Source organism: Lissotriton vulgaris, chromosome 5 (genome assembly GCF_964263255.1).
Source record: "Lissotriton vulgaris chromosome 5, aLisVul1.2, whole genome shotgun sequence".
NCBI classification, from domain to species: Eukaryota; Metazoa; Chordata; class Amphibia; order Caudata; family Salamandridae; genus Lissotriton; species Lissotriton vulgaris.
Window position 1 is genome coordinate 1,701,237,201 of NC_141693.1, and position 16,505 is coordinate 1,701,253,705.

The following is a 16,505-nucleotide window of genomic DNA, read 5'->3' on the forward strand; positions in this document are numbered from 1 at the left end:
AACTACGCCGATGACACCCAATTGGTGTTCTCCTTAGAGGGAAAGCAGGCAGTGACCATGGAGACCTTCCAGAATTGTATGAGTAAGGTCGCCAAGTGGCTGAAAATAAATTCCCTTCAATTCAATGAGGGGAAGACTGAGGTAGTCTATTGCCAAACACCGAAAATGAGCCAGCAGCCATCCTGTGAGATCAGGCTCGCACCGGGAACAGAGCCCTGTATCCCAGTAAAGACCGTGCGGAACCTGGGAGTTATGTTGGATGACGATCTCCAATTGACCTCACAGACAAACAAAACCATCAGTGTTTGCTGCGGCCTACTGAGAGCACTCAGACAGATCTTGCCTCTTCTACCCGATGCGACCAGATCACTGGTGGTCAGAAGTGTGATCATGGCAAGATTGGACTACTGTAACTCTCTATACCTGGGAGCCCCCTTTTACATCTTACAGGGGCTCCAGAGAGTCAAATCTATGGCGGCCAAGCTAGCTCTAAACAGACCCCGTAGCTCTTCTACAACATTGGCACTCAGAGAACTACACTGGTTGCCAATTGGGAGCAGAGTTGCTTTTAAGTCTCTCTGTATTGTTCATAGAGCACTACACAACACAGAACCTATTCCATTACAGGAAAGGATTACCTGGTACAAACCTGCTAGGTCATTGCGCTCCTCTAGCTTGGGGCTGGCAGCAACCACCAGGATTAGGAAGTCAAGGCTAGGTGGTAGAGCTTTCTGCACCTCAACATCAAGGCTGTGGAACGAGCTGCCTCAAAAGATTAGACTGAGCGACAACCTGCTGGAATTTAGAAAGAGTCTAAAGACATGGCTCTTTGCCAAAACCTAAAGTTCGACCCCAGGCTCATCAAACGTTGTGTCACTCCATCTGACACAAACTCCGCTGTATTGTTCTTTTCCATCTGAATATTCCTTCTGGCGCCAGGATACCCGTAGGGTGACAGCTGCGCTGTATAAATATTAATACAATACAATACAATGTCCCAGTTATTGTGCGCCACAGCTCCGCCACCGTTGGTGCGCCGCATTTACAATGTGGCGCACCATGGGGCAAAAACTGCACAGATGCGTGACGCATCTGTGCCGTAAAGGCGGCGCATTGCTGGAGTTGCGTCGTAAGCGCGACGCAGCTCCAGCAATGCTCTGGGGGGCCCTATCTGTCCAATGCTGCGTCAAGCCTTACGCCTGCTTCAAGTAGGCGCAGGGTTTTGACTCAGCATTGGCCTAAAAGTGCCTGCGTGAAATTTTGTAGATTTCACGCAGGCACTTTTGCGAGGCGCACCTGCCCTGGAACGCCCACCCTGCGCCAAAACGCCCACATGTGGCGCAGGGCTTTACAACGTGACGCATCTGCCTAGATGCGTCACGTTGTAAATGGGTCGCAGGGATGTGCCACGTTTACGCCGCCGTTGTGTGACGCAACGGTGGCTTAAACGTGGTGCAAGTCCGACATAAATCTGCCCCCAAGTGCTTTCAGTCAGGTAATGTGAAGTGTCTGTAAGACTTCATCTGTGATTTTTACATGCCCACACTGACAAAAAAACACACGCTCACCCTTGTCTATGTTTTGAAGACATTAGAAAATGTCGATTAGTTTGAACATTTTCTCGTTTTAAGTGCTCCTACCAATCCACGCCTCTCTCTTTCCACTGACACTGCGACCCCCTCATGTCCAGCTTCTCATACAATGTGTTTAACAAGATGTCCCAGCGTGATTGTTGGGAAATCTGAAGCTCCCACCCCACCTCACCCCCCAATAATACAGACCATGCTACGCCCCTGAGAAGTGGCGGTAGGCCAATCCAGAGGTGAAATGGAAGTGCAGCATGGGTCTGGCATCTGTTCTTTATCAGTAGGTGGATGACCCCTCTGAGCAGCCTGTGAAGGAAGATGATTTTGTGGTAAAATATATTGTAATGACAACCCCCACAATCGAGAGCTTCTGATGCGTGTGAAGGACTCCGTGAACGGAACAAACGTTGACTGAGTATTTGCACCCATCGTTCCAGCCTCGTTCGTGGAACACCCTTTTAAAAGACTACAATGAGTGCAGGGCGCAGAGCACCCATGCACTACAGCGGCACGCGGGGTGCTTTCATACTACAACTTCTCCCTCATTTAGGAGAGAACAACCACAGACAATCATAATAACAAAACTGGTATAATTTATAAAACCACAGCACAACTTAAAATGCAACTGAACATTAGCGATCTAATTCAAAACGTAGTCATCAATCTTGGAAGGCAATTTCCTTAGGCGACTCCCTACATCAACACTTTGCTGAGAACCAATGATCCTTTGAACACATTTCTTTGTGGCAGGAAGAGTGTCAACACTAATTTTTGGAGAGACATACTGTGAACAAGTGATGTTCCCAGAGCCACAGTGGTTTACAGACACTGCAACACCTGAATCTGGATCCTGCAACCAACTGGACCAATCACATTGTTCGACCTCCAGTTTTGTCAATTTCTTGAACGATCTCGCAAGAGAGTCTGAAAGACACACAAGCGGCCTATTGTTCCACCAGCCTTTATTCCCAGGAGTGCTGAGCCATTGCTCACAATTGTCACTTGAACTGGAGAGGAAAACTTCGAAAAACTTTTAGAGATCTTTTTTGGATTTTTAATAAGGACCCAATCATTTATTCCCAGAATCCCAGATCCATATATTTTTTAACTCTTGCCATCATCCAGCCTCAAATTCAAGGCAAACTGTTTCTGCATCACCTGAGAAATAACATGTTCAATTACTACTTGCACTCTCAATACGATGTTTGTTCTGGTCATTGTGTACTTCCCTTCCTCTTAAGAGGGTAAAAGGTGGCACCCCAGTTGTGCAATGACACCAGCCCAATAAATATCTATCAGGTCATGTTTACCTTGTCTTTCTGACAGGGGAGGAACAAACTGATTAGGCACTAAAAATAATGATGATGAAAGACAAAAAAATCCTGATCTAAGCACAAAAAGAAATTACTTTACCAATGCTGGTTCAGGCTTTCTATTGGAACTATTTGTCTGGCGGATGCCAGCCCTCTTGAGATTTGCCCTTTATGCTTCTGCCCCTTTTTCAAAAAGTTTAATATATAATTCTGTTGCAAACAAAGATACCTTCTTATAAGTAGGAAGTCAGGTAGTCAGTCGTGTAGGTTATAAGATGTAGATTTATTATCAAAGATAGGTCTTGGTTACCGGTTAAAAGTAAGATGGTAAATGCCCCACCAGGAGCAGCATCCTTGCTGCTCTGTCCACTCTCATCAACTGACATCCATTCACACCACCCAGACACTCAGCATCCCATTACGTCACACTCACACTCGCTGAGCAGCAGGGAACTGGGAACTATGGAGAGGATGCATAGCAACAAACAGGTTACAACGCATTCAATGTTGTGTGGCACCAAGAAATCTTGAATTCGCTGAAAATGTAGAAATTTATAGTTGTTCCGGCATTTCAACTTCCTTAAGATGCCACTGGAAATAGGGTGAAAGAAAAGAAGGGAAGAGGGTGGGATGTAAGAGAAGGAGAAGGTAAAAGAATGAGACGTGAGAGGAGAAAGAGGATATGAGAAAAAAAGGTAAAGAAGGGTACAAGAGAGAAGAGGTCATCGGGAGGAAAAGGGACAAGGGAGAAGGGGGTCAGTGGGAATGGCACAAGAAGAAAAGAAGGGAAGAGGATGCGAACTAGAGGAACAACAGGATGAGATGCACAGGGCAAGAGGAAACAGTGTGAAGCGTGCAGGAGAAAAGAGGGATAACAGGCAAGAGGGCAAGAAAAAGGATGGACTGAAGTGTGAAGAGATAAGGGGATCAGAGTGAAAGGGAGGCAAGAGGTGAGAGGTTTGGGACAAGAGGAAAGGAATCAATGTGAAGGTTGTGAGAGAAAAGGTGAGAGGAGAAGGTGCGAGAGTTAATGGAACGAAAGGGGAAGGCATGAGAGGGAAGGTGTTAGAAGGGATGGACAATAGTGAAAAGAAGAAGGAAAGGCAAAAAGGCAGAATGGTATTAAAGAAAAGGGAACAAGAGGAAAAGGGTGAGAGAAACTGGAATGAAAGGGGAATGCTGACAAAATGGAAGTGGCCTGTGTGTAGGTAAACCGGATAAATATTATGAGAAGGAATGAGATAAGGAGGCAAAGTGGAGTGGGAATTCGACATGCATGCTGGGAATATTTTTTAAATGTTGTTTTATGTCTCTTGCAGAACTCTATGAATCTCCCACCCGATAAAATGTCCCTCCTGAGGCAGTATGACAGCGAGAAGAAGTGGGAACTCATATGTGATCAGGTAAGAAGGTTCAACCGTGATGCCAGGGGCAGACATTCACATCCAGGAGACCCCTGTCCATAGCAGCTCATTCGTACCTGGTTAGGGGAGTTGATTCATACCAGATAAGCTCCCACTGTGGAAGCGCATTCATACCCAGGTGGACACTGGTCAGGGAGGTTCATTCCTACCTAGCTGAGCCTTGATTAGTGGGCTTCATTCATGCCCAGGAGAGTTCATTCATATCAGATGACGACTGATTGTTGAAGTTCAGTTATACCCTTTTAAAAACTGAGTGTGGGAGTTCATTCATAACCAGGGTTGTCCTGATTAGAGACATCCATTCAGCCTCGAGTGAGTCTAGACTGTGATAGTTCATTCATATAAGGTGAACGCAGACTCCGGGAGTCCATTCATACCCAGCTAACGCCTGCCTAGGGGAGGTTAGTCTTTCCAAGGTAAGATCTAACTTTCGCACTTTATCCTTATCCAAGTCAGCTCCAAGTCTGGGAATTCCTTCACACCTGCTGGACCACCAGAGGTGAGTTCAATCTTGCTCTCTCATCCCATCCATACCCAGTGAACAATTTAGACTGCAGTCCCCCGGCCAGGCCAGCTCAGCAGTTGGTCTTGTTATCCTGGGCAAGTGCCCACCTTGAGCTGATGCTCATCGAATGACATACTCAAGGGAATTTGTATGTTTAGGCCACATATTGCGTTTTTGATGTCATATTCTGCAGGCACTGGGGTCCTTCCCAGAAAGAGACTGGCTTATAAAATACAAAGTTTATTAAAAAGCTACAATGAATGGCTAGTCCAGGGCTTTGACCTAAAGGTCCGTAGTGTTAGATTCTTATATGTAAAGTTACTACCATTGGTGGTAACAGAAGGCTGCAACCACTTCCAGTAGGGCTGGACCACCATGAAGTGGTCGGAAGATAAATGCAATAATAGTATGTATAGGTCTGGACTTCGAGACAGCTTTAGCCGGATTATTATTGTTCCATAAATTCATACATGATATACATACATAGATGCGCCTTTGGCCAGAGGGCTTAATCCGTTTAGATGTTAAATTGTTATGAACATTTTGCTTTCTCCCACCACTGCATATGCATGGAGCAATGGGTCAGTCCACTTTGCCTATTGGGTCTCTTCACTGTGAGTGACTGTACAAAGCATGTGCACACTGTTCACATCCACCTAAAATAGTTTCTTTCTCTTTAGTGACAAAGCTCATTTCAAGTGTGCTTTGTTATATTAACTTTAAATGCCACCTCTTTATTTTGCCTGAAGTCTGGGTGCCCTGCTAGAAGACGATTTATTTTCCATCTCCTTTTCAAGGTATAACGTTTTTATGTAACATTGTTGACTGCAATTTGAGTGCTTGGTTCTGTGGTGATTTATTATTGCCTCTCCACAGATAATAATAATAATAATAATAATAATAATAATAATAATAATAATAATAATAATAATAATAAAAATACTACAGTACTTGTTCTTTTAAAAACTCACTAGTAAAAAGGCCACATCAGTCATGTTTAGACGGCTAGGGTGTTTTCTTTTTATTTAGTGGCATATCCTTGCAATTAAAATTTAAAAAAATCACTTGGACCATTGCACAGTGTTAAGGCCAGACCTATTGGATTTGCCAATGATTGTTAGATATACCCAAAGATACCTCATATATGACGGCAGTGAAAGAATTGTTTCACGAAGTGATACTATTGGAAACTCATCCGTCAGGTCTTCAAGTGCTGAAGCATTCAACTTACTGTGGCACATTAAGCAGCAACGACAAGGAACACTTGTGAATAATAAATCATTATAAATAGCACGGTGTTTCACATCTGTACAGTATATTAACAGAAAATGAAAAAAACTGGTGCTAAATCGCTGATGAATGGAAAGAGGAAGATACTGAAGAACAGTGAGAACTATGAGAGGATATGTCATCTATGGTAAAATACAATAACATTTTGGAAGAATATGGAGGCTATACTGTCCACTGGCACTAAATAGCTCCCCTATATAAAAGGCCCAGATTCCCCTTACCGCAGGCTAGCCAGTTGAGAATCTAGCAACGTTTCTGGAACAAAGCTAGAAGAAAATAGTGTGTATTTTGATTTTGAGGTATTATTGACACACAACCTAGAGTAAAACTGCATTTTTATAGCACTTAACATTGCCCGAACAAGAGTTGTCAGTGGGGGAAAAGACTACATACCTCTCCAAAATCTGTAAATGAGGAATCCATGTGTCAAGTGACTACTTTAGAAATGATAATTTTTTGGGGCAGATTTGTCAAATGTTCATGCAAGGCAGCAAGACACATTGCTGCGCTGAATGAAAGGGAGAGGGCAGGAAGGCACCATATTTAACTTCATATGGGGCATTCCTGTCCACTCCTTGCACTGGTGCACAATGTGATGGATTGTACCAACTCAGGCACCATTGCCCCATGGTACAAGGGTGCCTGGGCTGTAGGCAGGATTGTTATTGTACAGGAAGGGGCGCCTTCCTGCACAAAAACATAACATTCCTCAGAGGCGTTTACGCTTTATCCGTGTGCTGCAGGGTGCAGCACACGGAGAGGAAACAAGAATGAAGATATTTCTCCTCGAAGGCGTAGCATTTTGACGCATTCCCAGCTTTACCAATGTTGGTAAATCTAAGAATGCGCCTAAATCCATGGGTGGATGCGTGAGAACACCCACGCTACACCCATGGAACGCCTTCCCAGGGCAGAGTGAAGCAAGGCAGCGACTTACCTTACGTTACTCCAGAGTCACCAAGCAATGCAGGGCCAAGCAAGGTGGCCTTGCCTTGCCTGGTACATCTGACTTAGGGATTGCAATACCCTCTGGATGCCCTGCCTGATGCAAGGGCAATGCAATCCCTTGATAAATCTATCCCCTAGTGCCATCAACAACACTCAAAACACAAATATGTGGCAATTGAGTGGTTATGTGGATTCAACTTCTGCCTAAATAGAAATACTTCCTAAATGTCACCATGAATATAAAAAACGAATAAAGAAGCTATTTGGGGCCAAATGTATGAAGGTACCGATTTGCAATTCTGAAATAGCGATTTTTAAGAAATCGCTATTTCAGAATTGCAAATTGGTATGTATGTACAAATTCGCTTTTTTTAAGCGAATTCTTAGTATTCCTTAATTTGAAAATTGCAAATTGAGAATAATTTAAAGGATGCAGGGGTGTCCAAAGGACACCCTGTTGCACCCCTGAAACATACATGGGTGCACATGTGGCGTACATACATGCCCTAAGGGCATGTATGTGCGCCACATGGCACTTTGAAAAATGCTGAAAAGTGCATTTTTCAAGGAAATCGCAATTTACCACCAACTAGAAGTTGGTGGTAATTTGCGATTCCTTAAGGGCATTTTGGAATATTTTTTGGCTTCATACATTGCATTTAAGGAATCAAATAAGGGTCCTACATTTACCACACGACATTTTAAATAAATGTTATTGTACCCCTAATGTAACAAGTTGTCAATAACCAGGGTCTGACTATACTATTGGGCAATCAGGCTGAATCCAACAGGCTGATCTGATAGGTCAGTGTGTGGACTGATTTGTTGCTGTTTTATGGTCAGCTGGAACATTGATACTGTATTTCTGTTGATTCCACCAGGGGTGACTCAAGGCTCATGGAGACCCTGGGCAGGGAGCGAGGTTGGGGGCCCCTGAGGAACAGGTAGGGGCCCCCCGGAGGAATGCAGGCGTGGAGGCCAGTGAAGAGGGGGGGGGGGGATGTTTGGAGGTGGAATAGAGCAGGAGGCCGCCAAATCCCTGCTAGGGGCCGCCACGCCAATATGTATCCATCCTCAGAGGATTATTATATTAAGGATACATATTGGCTTGGCAGCACCTGGGGTTTGGTGGCCCTGTGCAGGTGCACAGCTTGCACATGCCTAAGGCCGCCCCTGATTCCACATATATTAAAACAAGCACTGTCTGCAGCAAGCTCCAATTCATGCAGTCTTCCATACCTTGCAAAGCACTTATACCGCGTGGCTTTATAAGTTCAAAACTGCCACACTTTGCAAACATGGGCCTATTTTTTATCTATCTAATTCAATAATGAGGGCTACTTTTATTTTGGTGCACAGGCCTATTTTCTGTCCCAGTCCGACCCTGCCTATAACCATGTCTCTCTGACCGTACATACCCAACAAACTTACTTTAAGCGTATCAGAAAAGTATCTTCCTACGTGATTGATCCAGGGAGTGATTCCTAACATTGGAGACAAAGTGGGTGATTATCAGAACATGATAGTGCCATGGTATGCTTAGCACGTGTCATGGATATAGAGTGTGCCGCTAGAATGACACCACTCATATGTGTGTGTATATATATATATATATATATATATATACTAAAGATATATACATACATACACACACAAATGTGCCTTTAAACTCATTGTAAAAGTTGGAAGTTACAATTAATTTACTTACACATCATTAAATTAAGTGATTAATTTAATATAAATATATGTATATATTTATATATATACATGCATACACACACAAATGCATATACACATATATCACGCTAAAACAGATGACTTTAAACAATAGAAAAATAACTCACCTGTGCAGTAAAGGACTTATCTGTCAGGTAAAGACTTGCAAAGTGAAATACTAAGAAAACTGCCTGCGATGTAAACACTCCCGATGTACTTACGATGTAGCATTTCCACACAGTAAAATTTGCAAAGTAATAGAATCACATCCTTGAAACATGTAGTCATAGTTTTAAATGTATGCTCATACACTCATTAATGCACACTTATATGCAACCCTGCACACTGATTAATGGGCAGGCACATCACAAGTCGAAACGTGTACTCCCCTCGGCACGCAAGTACTTCAGTAAACTGTACTTTCTATTGCTGTGCCACGCACTCCTCCACAACGATACAAGGGGATGATGGATATCATCCCCTTTTGTATCGCTTTGTTCGCCCTTAGTTGGCAGGGTATGCTCAGACGTGAGTCCCTTGCTCACTTGGCCACTGGATTCAAGATAGCCTGGCTGAAGAGGATTATGAATCCGAAACCGGTCCTCGGAAGCTTGTTTCCGGTCCAGGGAAGACATGGCTTGGCAGTTCGGGCTGGACTGTTCCCATGAGGCACAGGGTCAGACTGATTTGCATATGGCCATGTCTGAACTGGGGTGGCAGAGTGGGCTAAAGAATGGTGATGGATTTAACCCAGATCAGTTTACTGGGGGTGAGTGTTTGATTTGCTCAAACGCTCCGTCCATCATCCCCTTTTGTATCACGCACTCCTCCACAGTCACTCATTGATAAGTCTGTTCGTAGACATGTAGCCAGAGCTTTCTGACAGTGATAGTTTTATCATCTTCTCACTCCTAAATCTCCCTTTGCCTTGCAGGACCGGTTCCAGGTGAAGAACCCTCCGTCTGCCTACATCCAGAAGTTGAAGGGGTACCTGGACACAGGCGGCAGGAAGGTGAGATCTGTTTGACACACAACATATGATTTTCCTTCAGGTATGGAGCCATGCTTGGGTGAAGTCCCTGTTCGTTGGGGTCTGCCTTGGAATAGTTGCTCGGGCCGACAAAAGAGTTTGAAGAGAAGGAGGGGATTTCTTCATCCTTCTTAGAGTATTGAACCTTTTTGCAGAGATCCATCATGTGAGCTGCTCCACGAGAAGAGCCTTCTTAATAGTTGGTTGGGTGTGCCCTCAGGGAGAAGATTTGTTGTTTGAATATGAGTTCTACACTTGAGGACCTCATCCTTATACGAACATGCATATGGGCCACTTTTCTGGAAGGACACTCTTCTTTGGTTAAAGGCTTGTTATAGGGAGATGTGTTTGCTACTCTTCGTCAAGTATTGGATGAATACTAGGGAGACCTCCATTTAAGGTTTGACGGCAAATCTCCAAGTATTGAATGACTGCTTGAGGGATCTCCATTTAAGTTTGGACAGATCCATGGGAAGGATTCAGCTGGTAGATTTATAGGAGTGCTTAAAGGAAGAACTCTTCTTTGCCCTTTTTCAGGCATCAAACCCATGAGTGGGGTACATGTGGGGTGCTTGATTGCCTCGAAGTGTGATGTCTAGCAGATTCTTTTTTGTGGATATGGGTTACGCCAACCTTCCTTGTTTGGTTGTTTGCAAATTCTTAGCTATGGAGATCTATGTCATACAGCTTGCATTGTAGAAGACTCAAGATGCATCTTATTTAATAAATAACGAGTTTAAAAATACTGATCACAAAGCTTTTAAGATGGCAACATTTCAGAAACTGAGATCCCTTTCAGCCATTGCTAATTTCATATATTATTTCTTGTAATTGATCAGGTAAAAGGTGATTCATAGATCAATTCTATAGGACCAGCTTTTTATTTCAATATTCCATCATCATACTGGGGGTTTCTGTGTTTGGACCCTCCTGGGCTGGCAGGGGCTAATGTTATATTCAAGATGGCAAAGGTCGTAATGTGTAAACCGCAGCCTGTTTCGATGCCTCACTCTCCAGAACAGCCCCTATGTTGTTCGAGCTTTCTACCTTCCATTTATATGCTAGAATTATCCACCCTCCACCTTCTAAGACTCTGTGTTGAATTTGGGATCATGATACTCTATCTGGGGCCATGTTTTTCATTGCATTTGCTCTTCAGTGTATAAATCCCAATCCTGAGTTGGCCAAGCCATGTAAGCCACCGCCCTTTCCTAGCCTCTCAGCCCTCTCATGGCAGCGCAGTCCTGTACAACTTCCATGCCACACACCTTTTCTATTGTTCTTGGGTCTGGAACATGGCAACACAGCCTGTTTCCACAAGGGCATCAGCTCCAGACAGTAGTACGTTGCAGATGGGCATCCTTAAGATGTCACAGAGGCCAGCCGCTGGCACAGCTTCAACCAAGCATTGACAAGGACTCCACTCCCTCTCTTCTGTTCCCGCTGGAACCACAAAGCCTGAAGCCTTCAAGCCATGCGCTCATACAATAAAGGCCGTCTAACTTGCAGCCTGACGCAAGCTGGTACACTGCTTTTGACAGTACCAGTATAGAGCTCCTACTCTTAAATATATGTATGCCCCAGAGGAAGCCTCTATTGTCCTACTCTCTGGTATTCAACCCACGGGTTGGTGATCTCCTATGGATGTATTCATTCCCTTAGTAAGTGGCCCGAATGCTACTTAGCCCACATGACCACATATTACCTGCTTTCTCCAAGATCGTCTGCACTTCGTGAGTTTGTGAATTCCACACACTGCTGCCAATCAGTGCCCACGTCCCAGGTTCTATTATATAACATTTATGGGGTTGTCAAATACAGAACTTTGAGATCTGTTTAACACAAAGCTTTGCTTGGTAAAATTTACTCATTCATTGTGGAGCGCATAGTCTAAGTTCTTAATGGAGGTTCGACAATGATCTCCATCCATTTGAATATTTTTATTTGGCATAATTAACCATAAAAAATAGCACTTTACAAACAATTAAAACATGATTTATCCCAAAGGTTTTACCATAAAACAGTACACTACACAATAAAAACCTTCTAACATAGACAGTAAAAGGCCCACATATAAGATCTCTTAGTTCTTCACCAAGGCAACATGGAATTGCACATACATTAACTATATATTTGTAAAATCTAGTATAGTCCCCCGATTATAGGTAAAATTGAATTTTCACCATATGTTCACTTCAACCTATGCCTTTTCCTTCAGTGACTCCTGTATAGCAATTAAGAATCTTCCTATTGCACATGCCACATTTAAAAATCTCATATTTGTCAATAAGCTAAGTGCTTGGTCTCTACTAAAACTTTTTTATACAATCAATATAGGTTTAACATTTTTTTCTGTTCTTCTAAAAAGCACAAACAATCCAGCAAAATATGTTCGCTACTACATTTTACTTGTAGGCCACATGAGCACAGGCCTTGGTCCTTTGACATTAGTGATTTTATCTTCCCATTAATGTTACTTGGGTTTAGGCCGACTCTAAATTTCAATATTATATTTCTGAGCTTTGGGTTAGGCATAGCATCTATATAGGGGAAAATGTCGTCATTAACCCATCCATTTATCAAAAATCGGGTCGAAGATTTGCTCTTCAAATAGCATAAATCTTCTCGTGCCTTCGCATTAATAATGGCCCGTAACTCCCGCTTTGGGATCTGCTGCGCTAATTTCCAATGGTCTTGCTCTAAAGTAAGTTTAGCGCATAACTTATCTAGTTTATTCCTTGCTTGAACCGCCCAAATAAGATCGCTGGTCTCTATTTCCTTCTTACAGAGATATGCTATTTTGAGGGGACCTTCTCCATTCAGTCTTTTCCAGAAATTATTAGACAATGATCTATGAACCACCTTCAAGAAATAGGCCAGAGAACCTCTGCCAATCAGCTGCGGTCCGTCCTAACCTGAAGTGGCAATCAGTGTATTCTTTAAACCCTTTCTTCTCTGCAAATAAACACTTGGAAGCAGCCTCTATGACTTGCTTAGTACTATAAAGATGTATACCCCCTTATTCCATATGTGCAAATTGAGGATTACTGGCAGTAAGAGGTATTCTCAGGTAGCCAATGCCTCAGTGGTAAACCCTGGAGTCTTGAGTTATAATTCTGGCTTCCCAGTTTGGCCTAATTTTGTAGAGAAGGGCAAATCATTTTATCTCCAAGTGCCTCAGTTCTCTTCTCTTCTAAGAGTTATTTATAGTACATACAAACATGCTTACCACAATAGTAAACACTCTTTAAAAACAGTATGTTAACTGGTCAGGTTCTTCTAAGTGCTGCCATGTCTACCTTGAAGGTGTATGTCTCTCTAAAAGGGGTGAGAGGTCATTCTTTCTCATTGATGGCTCACCTAGACCTTTCTAACTAGAAACAAAAAAAATGAAACAGCTCAACACAACTTTAATCCCATTCTTTGGTGAATACCTTAGCCGGTGACCATCAATGTAATTGAACATGTGTATTAGAATAGGTTCTCAATAATGTATGGCTCTCGTTGAGAGCCACTAGCTTGAGCAACAGGTTCTAAATCTGTTCATTCACTGCTATGATGTAGCAACAGTTATTAAGAAAATACTAAGTGATATAGGAATCCCAAGCTGCTCTGGTACAGAGCCTGTCAGAGAAGTGCTGGAAAAAGGGGGTCACAGCTTCTGGAGAAGCAGGAAGGAAAGGCTCAGAGATTGGTGGGGCTGGCTGGCAGGAGGTCTAGTATTTATTCTTTCACATTTGGGTCAGGGAGGAGAGGGTATGATCTGTATGCCTCCCCCATTCCTCCTCTGCCCCAGCGTTGCAGTTGAAAGCAGGGGCAGATGATTTTAGAGGCCATACGTAACAAAAAATTAGGGCTGGCTAAAAAGGGAATTACGGGAATGTTTTTTATGTTGGAGCTCTGAGTGACACCACAGACAACTCGATCTTTGCTCTTGTTGTCTATTTGATGTAACTCAGAACTATTCAGTGAAAAACATCCCCATAATTCACTGTTACCCATCTATAGTTCTCAGGCCACAAGTTGCAAAAAAAGAAGTGGGGGGACGGTGTCACCGGAAGTGACGTCACGACAGGAAGTGACGTCACGAAAGGTGCCAAGCTCCTCGTCCCAGAGAGGCCAAAGAGTGAAGTCCAGCTTTACCAGGGGGGATGGCGTCCCCCGGTAAAATAAGTGGGGGGACGCCTCCCACCCACTTGGTACCCCGACTCGAGCCCTGATAATTTTATATCTTATGTATGGATTTTATAAGAAGCATTTAGCGTAAACACAGCTTTCTCATATCCATAGCTCAGTTGGCTTTAGTGCTCCGTCGGGCGGTGGATGCCTTCTGTCTTGGCCTCTGCTGACTCTGGAAGGCTGGAACCACAGGTGGTACTCTTTCCTCGTGAATGGTGTTCTCGTGACAGCCGTGGGTCTCCTGAAGGAAATGCAAACCATGCTGAGAAGCAGCTCTCATAGGGCTGCTGCCAGTGTGAGACCCTCTCTCTGCTCCTAGACTGTGAGAAGGCGGCGCAGCTTGGGTGGGAAGGGCAAGGGATTGCTCAGAGAGTGCTGCTGGAGAAAGGTAAGATGCCAGGTATTTGCTTTCCTTTACTAATGGGGTCGGAAGGATCTTTTTGAGTATCCAGGGTGGTGAGGAAGTGTGACAGGACACTAGGGCTCAGATTTACTTTGATATTGCATCAGACCTGTGCCACCTTGTAGGTGCAGCCGCGAACCAATATCTGTTTTAAAAGTCACAAAGCATTGAAAACCCCGCTTTGCATGGCAGTCTTAAAGTAACACTGTCTTGCATTACTTGCGTCAGGTAGCCGTTGCATGGATAGAGCATGGGCATATCCATGCATCCAACCGTGTAAGCATGGCTTTCTTTACCCCAAAATGGTGGTGCACCTACCTGAGCCTTATGAAATGAGGAGAAATATAATTATTTGTATATCAATATATATCAATAGGGTGTGTGTGTGTCCCAAAAGTTTTCCTTAGCAGCGGACTAGTCTGGATTCCACATCATTCCTATTTCTTCCACCAGCCTACGATTCCTGGCTCTTTATCTCACTCTTGCGGGCGCGTTGTTGTCCATGCTTTCTCACTTTGTAGCCGATTCCCTATCTTTCTTTTCCTCTTTCTCTCTACATTTTCTTCCTTTCTCTGGTCCAAAGTCAGAGGATAAAAAAATAAGTTTCTACCCCCAAAAACAAGCATTGGTGCTTGCCATCTGCAACCAGTGCCACAAAGTAGGCAGTGGAGACAGACACAAAGTGGCCTTTTAGAACAATGACATCTTGCTGAGGTCTGAATTAAATATCACTGTCAATGTCCTTGGAAACTTCCCGTTGGATTCAGGGGGCACGTTGTGCCTGTTGTGGCTTGGGTGGGAGGGATGGGGGGGGGGAGGGTCGCGAGAGGCTTGTTGAAGTTAGCTGAAGAGGATCTTACGTCAATAGATTTACTTGCAAATTGTTATTTTTTTCCAAAGCTCAGATGTTCTAAAGATCAGATGTTGTTTTTACTGTGACTTGTTTTGCAAAGATGTTTCTCACATTTTTGTCCAGGTCCAGTGATGTACTGCAGTTTGTGCCTATGTGTTGACTAGCACGTTTTATATATTAGCTGTAAGTTTGTTGCGCAAATTATTGTAACATGTGAAAACAATGAAAAAAAACAAGTGAACAAAAACAAATACATTTTCTTGCCTCATTTGGACAGCAGATTGTAGTGAACGTACTTTTGTTTGTTGTATTAAAATGTTAATGGGATTTGTTCTTTCTTCGTCTTACCCAGTTGAAGAGGCGTCTCCATGAATCCACGCAGGTGTTACGTGAGCTGGAAATATCCCTACGGACGAATCACATCGGGTAAATAACTGGCACCATCAATCTTTGGGACTGCAACCATTTTTTGGCACTGAAGTTAAGCACAGGTTGCATGTCTAACATTATAGGAAGACTCCAGTCTCCAGTGAATGCCCCTGTTCTTGGGACCGGCTGGCTCCATTTGTTCCGGCTGCTTTTGACTTTGGAAGATTTTCAAATTGACTGGTTTTGGGATTAGTTCGTTTAGGTTCTGGTTTTGCCATCAACTTGCATTGATATTGGCTAGTTCTGATTTTGCAAGGTGTGTTATCAATTATTGTGGTGAGTTGATGTTTTTAGGTCTCGCGACCTATCAATGCGCGCAAGCACATTGAGCGGAGCGAGAATTCAAGTGCTCAAAATGCTCGTCAAACCAAGGGTTTCGTTTGTGCGGTTTTCTTTAAGTTCACGTGAATCACGTGACCAAACAAGCACGCGCATCAGCCTCCCTCCCTCCTATTGCATTTTTTCACGGCCGCACAGCACATCAAAGGGCTTCTCCCAGCGTGTGCTGTGCGGCTTCTCCTCCCCTAATTATTCATGGCTGGCCGCTGGCCGACCGTACTTTCAGTTTCCCTGCCTGTAATCAGCCTCAATTTCGTCCTTTCTCGCTTTCCCTGTTAGACCCTTCTGCTGATCTCTCTTCCTCGCCCAAAGCTCTTGCCTTGTTCTCTCTCTACGTCTACTCCTCACTTCTTTAACTAATATCATGTTCACACAGTCTCCTTGTCTCTGGCAGCACAGTGTGCTCATTCTTTCCCGTCTCCCTCCTTCCATCTTTGTCTTCCTATCTTTGCTATCTGATGTGTCTGTTCCCTTCTCGTTGTCTCCCATT

At 43.7% G+C, this 16,505-nt stretch overlaps 1 protein-coding gene across 4 annotated transcripts in view; it reads left to right on the plus strand.

Annotated features, from left to right (window-relative positions):
- Window positions 1-16,505, plus strand: part of FMNL1 (formin like 1) — a 419,565-nt gene that overhangs the window by 195,768 nt on the left and 207,292 nt on the right. For all 4 annotated transcript variants that reach the window (XM_086923863.1, XM_086923862.1, XM_086923864.1 and 1 more), the window contains 3 exons: window positions 4,219-4,302; window positions 9,717-9,794; window positions 15,600-15,673. In XM_086923863.1, coding sequence (XP_086779989.1) covers window positions 4,219-4,302; window positions 9,717-9,794; window positions 15,600-15,673 — 236 coding nt within the window. The remainder of the gene's footprint in view (window positions 1-4,218; window positions 4,303-9,716; window positions 9,795-15,599; window positions 15,674-16,505) is intronic.